At 52.3% G+C, this 5,750-nt stretch overlaps 1 protein-coding gene across 1 annotated transcript in view; it reads right to left on the bottom strand.

Annotated features, from left to right (window-relative positions):
- Positions 1-4,379: 4,379 nt before the first annotated feature.
- Positions 4,380-5,750, bottom strand: part of SLC35B1 (solute carrier family 35, member B1) — a gene marked incomplete at its 5' end in the record, with an annotated part of 3,587 nt that continues 2,216 nt past the window's right edge. Inside the window, 2 exons of the mRNA XM_010024951.1 lie at positions 4,380-4,573; positions 5,224-5,377. Coding sequence (XP_010023253.1) covers positions 4,521-4,573; positions 5,224-5,377 — 207 coding nt within the window. The remainder of the gene's footprint in view (positions 4,574-5,223; positions 5,378-5,750) is intronic.

Raw genomic sequence — 5,750 nt, 5'->3', positions numbered from 1 at the left:
CCCCAGCACTTGCTCTTCTCCACCCCCAATGTTCTCAGCCTGTCTCCAGCCAGGAGCTGCTCCAGCCCCTGAGCATCCTCGTGGCCTCCTCTGGACTCGCTCCAACAGCTCCGTGTCCGTACACTGAGGACACACACTGTTAGTAAGTACGTGCACACCTGCCTGGCGCCGTGTCCTCAGGTGACACAGGCAGCTGGTGCCTGCGCAGCAGCAGCCACGGCATGTTTTTAAAACCACTTCTGGCAGAATTCTCCCAGGAACCTTGTCAGTTCTCGGTGGTTCCAGGGAGGTGAGAAGAGTCAGGCATGCACTGAGGATCAACAGCAGGTTACCTCGCTGCGGCGCTCCTGCCTGCTTCCCCTCCAGGAGGAACGTGCTGTTGTAGCAGCTAAGGAAGGTGAAGTGTTATTTCACAGCGAACTGAGACATGGCACCCACAGGGGGGACGCTTGGCAGCTGCGTTCCTTTTCCTTTCATCTTCCTTGTTTTTCTGAGCTCCTTCTGCAACACCATCAGCAGATGTTTAAAAACCCCAAATGTTTAGAGAGCACATAGAATAAGGGCGTTGATACAGTCTTCCAGTGCCTAAAGGGGCTGCAGGAAACCTGGAGAGGGGCTTTGGACAAGGGATGGAGGGACAGGACAAGAGGAATGGCTTGAACCTGCCAGAGGGGAGATTGAGATGAGCTCTGAGGCAGAAGCTCTTCCCTGTGAGGGTGCTGAGGCGCTGGCACAGGGTGCCCAGAGGAGCTGTGGCTGCCCCATCCCTGGCAGTGTTCAAGGCCAGGTTGGACACAGGGGCTTGGAGCAACCTGCTCTAGTGGGAGGTGTCCCTGCCCGGGGCAGGGGTTGGAGCTGGAGGAGCTTTGAGGTCCCTTCCAACCTAAACCATTTTGATTCTATTTGTACTGAAGGTCACTCTGCAGAAGAGATGGCGATTGCCTGAAAGCTCCCAACGACTTGTCTTCAATGTAGTCTCTGCTGATGGCCAAAAAGGAATAAGCAGAAGAAAGCCTGGATTTCCAGGTGATGTTTTCACTGTAAGTCAGAGGCTCCACGAGTCCAGTGAGGTCACTGATTCAGGAGGAACTGCTTTGTTTGGTGGATTTCTCCTTGCCTTCCTTGAAAAGGATTGAAATAAGACTTCCCCCTGCTGGTAATTACCTGAGTCATAGCTGGACTCAGGGCTGGGACTCTGCAGCCAACAGAAAGCAGAAGAAAGGAAGCTGGAATCTCTTTGTAACTTCTCAGTCTGACCTTTGTGTTCTGCTCTTGCAGAGCTTTGTCTGAGACACTTAATACATTAATCTCTGACTCAACTGATTTCCCTTCCTCTTCTACTCAGAGAAAGCCCAGTGACATCTGCCAAGGAAGGGGCAAACCACGAGCGTTCCCTTTAATAGCTCCCAGGCAAGTGAGCCCCAACTCAACACACGAGGAGTGCTCAAAGCACCCACCACCTCCACCCTGGCTGCGAAGGGCAACGTTTGACCCTGTACAAAACCTGTTCAGTTTGGAGAGGGTGTCATTAGCACCCAAACCTCCTGCTCAGAGCTGCAGGAATAGACAGGTCGAGCTCCCAGCACTACAAGGAGCGACGTAAACCTTGATTTAACTCCCTTTGCACCCTTCTAATAAACTGGAGCTTGTCTGAAAAGAGCAGAGACCCAAAGTAAGTGACAGCAGAAGCGCTGAAGCCCCGACTGTTGGGAGAGAACCTGGGCACTGTGCTTGAATCCCCTGCAAGCTCTAAGCTGCTGGTAGTGCACAAACTCCCTCCCATAGGACTCTTCCTCCTTTGAGTAAGTGAAGTCAAACGTGGCAGCGGGAGTCGAGGATCCCTTTGCACAACCATAGCCTGGAGGACGGGCAGCATCTCCATGAACTAGAGGAAGTTCTGCCAACTCTTTGTATGTTACTCGTCTCTTACTCGAGGACAGAGAGCCTTCCCTGACACTTGCCCCAAGTTCAAGCACTGCCCCTGAAGACCCTTGTGCTGTTCATGAAAGCCAAAAAGACATGAAACGTCATTATCCCTCTGCAAAAGGTGCCTGGAAGAGGAGCTTCCGTTTCTAACAGGAAGAAGTTGCAGAGAGAATGAAGCTTTTACTGCATCCTCACCCCGTTCCCTTGGGGTTTACCTGTCTTCAGTGCAAGAGGCCGCTGAGCTCAGGCAGGAGCATGTGCCAGAAGCCAGCAGGCGCAGGGTAACCAGCCTGGCACTGGGGAGAGGCACTGCAGCAGGCTCCCGGCACCTCCGAGCTGGGGCCCTGCTTCGTGGCACCACTTCAGTGCGGCCAAGTAAAGCCCGTGCTGATGTGCCAAGAGGTTCCTGCCTTGCTCTCGGAGCCTCCCCCGGGCCCTGCAGTACGTGAGGCGTGCAGGGAAGGCACCGGCTCCGGGAGGCTACACGAGCTGGCTTTGTTTGCAGAACTCCTTATGGACCAAGAGTCAGAGGTGCAGCAAGAACCGAGTGGGAGCAATACCAGGAATAAGCTTCAGAGCTGAAGTGGGTCAAGGGAGCCTGCAGCAATCAGGAGAGAGAAAATCTCCTTCCTTTTCTTTCTTCTTGGCAGACGGAGCTGTAAATCTGTGCTCTGAATACAGACACCGTGAAGATATTGGTAAGGACAGATCTCAGCTTGGAAAACACACCCAAGGGAGCTTCTTTTTCTGCTGTCGAGGCTGCTGCAGCGCGGGCAAGGGCACAGACCTGACCTGTGAGCAGGAGCTCCCCAGAAATGGTGGCTTCTTTTCAATGGTTAAGAAAAGAATTCACAGACTCTTTGGTCTGGGGTTGGTTTGGGAGGTTTTTGTTGAAGACGTGGTTTCTCCTCCAGCTACACCTACAGGCAGGGTGAGAGGGGGAGGAGCAGCCCCCGTACTCTGTATGTGCACAGCGCCAGGGGAGCCGGGTCTGTCCCTGCAGGGCCAGAGGAGCTGGGTCCATCCCTGTGTTACTGATAGGGAAGGGAAAAGAAGTCTGTAAAAGTAACAGAACTGAGAGCTCACCTGAAGCTTTCGGTTGCTGGGTGTGAGAACTGCCTAAAGTTAAAGTAGTGCCAGGAGACAGAGGAGCACAAGTCCCGGGAACACAGAGAAAAGACAGGATTGAACCACACACACGAGAACGAATCCTTCTCTGCCACGGTGTTTGTGAACAAGTCGTGCAGTTTCTCTGCTTCCTTTTCCGAAATGGGAATAGGATTCGTTGCCTTTGAGATCCTGGGAAGCAGAATGGTCTCCAGGGATCTCTGAAAGGTACCAGACAGCAGCACATTTGACAGGAGTCAAGCTCTTACTTCAGACTTCTCTACTAAGAACCTATTTGTCTGCTGCTGATTGCTTGACCTTTAAGACAACGTCAGTCAGCAAAGAGGTGAAGGTGACAGAGAAAATCCCTTCCATAACCTTGGGTTTAATTCTGCAAGAAACATGTAGTTTGAGTAGAACTATAGAGCAGTGAAACAGGTTAAATGAAAACCAAATCTGAGGCCATAAGAGCTGTAAGAAGCACTGGAGGGGTGGAGGGAGAAGGAGATGGAGAGACAAAGACTTAAAACAGCAAAGAGATCAAGATCCCATCTGGAAGGGCAAGAGGCCAAAGCCACCGAGCAGATGGAGCCCAAGTGGCAGCTGTGAGGAACGTGCTTTCGTGTGGCAAGTGTGCTCTGGGGAGGACTCTGCTCTCCAGCTCCAGGGGCAGCGCGGGGACAACAGCTCCTCCCCACACACCGCTGGGAAGCTCATCGTGATGGTGCTTCATTAACAAGGGCCCTCTCCAGGTCTAGAAGCTGTTGTCACACCCCCTGGGCATGGGTTTAGCAGCAGAGGGTCCTGCCCCTGCAGCACAGGGGGGCCCAATGGTTCAACTGGTTTCCTGTAAACTTTTACATAGGCCAAGAGCTGCTTCTGGTCTAGAAGGGCTCAGGTGAAGGATTTAATGCATCTCAGTGGTTACACTTATCATCTTCATGGAAGAACATCCAGGGGCTGCTCCACCAGCTCCGGAACAGAAACATCACACAATCAATCAGAAGAGGGGGTTGTCTTCAACATAGGCCTTTAATCCAGGCACCTTTCCAAGCCTTTAATCCAGGCATCTTTCCAGACCACACCAAAAACTAACAGGGATCTAAGAGCAGCCCTTTCCTTGTGCTGTTTGTCCCCAGGATCAGCCATAATTCCCGAAATCAAGGTTCTGCAGAAGTGGCCATTGTCTCTTTTTCTTTAATAAAGATCTGGAGGTTGGGTTTTTTCCTGTTAAGGCAAGAATTGCATCCTGCTGCTGGGATCTCGGGACGCAGCTTTGATTACAGAAACAGAACAAAGGCAGCTCAATTACAATTTAAACTAAACTATTACACCTCTTAAGACGATTCTGAATTAAAAACTCAACCAAACAAAAGCCAGAGCCAATCTCCTCCTGGTTCCCGTCCTGAGCCCGGGGTCAGAACTGATTTTGAGGTACAAGACAATAAATTAAAAGTCCATCCCAAGGGCAGAGATCGCCCCTCTCCTCAGTGCGATGTCTTCTTCACTCCCTTCCCGAATTTGGCATCGAGTCCAAGGCCTGCAGAGAAGAGAGAAAATAACCCATCCATCAGAGAATGGTTTGGGTTAGAAAGATCATCCAGTTCCAACCCTTGTCATGGGCAGGGATGCCTCACACTAGACCATGTCACCCAAGGCTCTGTCCAACCTGGCCTTGAACACTGCCAGGGATGGGGCAGCCACAGCTTCCCTGGACCCCCTGTGCCAGCGCCTCAGCACCCTCCCAGGGAAGAGCTTCTGCCTTGTATCCAACCTGAACTTCACCTGTTTCCGTTTGAACCCATCACCCCTTGTCCCATCACTCCAGTCCCTGATGAAGGTCCCTCTCCAGCATCCCTGTAGCCCCCCATGGACAAAGCAAACGGCTTCAAACCAGGATAATGCAGGGAGTGATGTGAAAACTCAGCTTCATTGCCCCAATCTACTAATAGTGGCTCAGAGGCAGCGACTTACCTGGGGTAAGGGCAAAACCTAAGCCTAAGATCTGCTGCAAGTCATGTTCCTCTCCTCCTGCCCTGGGAGGCTACTAACACCCTCCTCCACCAACAGGCTTCTCATACAACTAGACCTGCTTCTGAGCAGCATCTTTTGTTGGCTCTCCCCTCATCACACCTCATGTGTGTCAGTGCAGGAAGGACAGATCTCAGGGGTCTGGCTCTTCAGACTCACCCAGGAACACAAGGACCGTCCCCACCCACTGCATGGAGCTGATGGGGTTGGCAAAGAGGATGACGGACGCCAAGATGGTGAAGAACTTGCGGGTTGTGGTGATGATGGAACACGTCAGGGGGCCGAAGTACACCACGGTCATGAAAATAAAGCTCTGTAAAAGGCAGAGAGATGCCTGTTGTCGATGGGAGCAGAAAAGGCACATCACAGATGGTGAGAACCACTGAGCCAGAGCTGAGGCTTATTTCAAATCCCGAGTATTTGTGTACAAACTTAAACTGGTTTTACACTGACGGGAGCCAGGACAGAGCGTGAGCACCACCCGCAGCAGCCGAATGTGAGGCAGCCTTTCCTGGCCATCTCCCAGCTGGGCAAACACATAGAATCCCAGCCTGGTTTGGGTTTGAAAGGACCTTAAAGCTCCTCCAGCTCCAACCCCTGCCACGGGCAGGGCCACCTTCCACTAGAGCAGGTTGCTCCAAGCCCCTGTGTCCAACCTTGCCTTGTACACAGCCAGTGCTGGGGCA

This window comes from Nestor notabilis, unplaced genomic scaffold (genome assembly GCF_000696875.1).
Source record: "Nestor notabilis isolate BGI_N333 unplaced genomic scaffold, ASM69687v1 scaffold14102, whole genome shotgun sequence".
Lineage (NCBI taxonomy): Eukaryota > Metazoa > Chordata > Aves > Psittaciformes > Psittacidae > Nestor > Nestor notabilis.
Note: the sequence above shows the minus strand (reverse complement) of the source record. Positions and strands in the feature narration are given on the sequence as shown.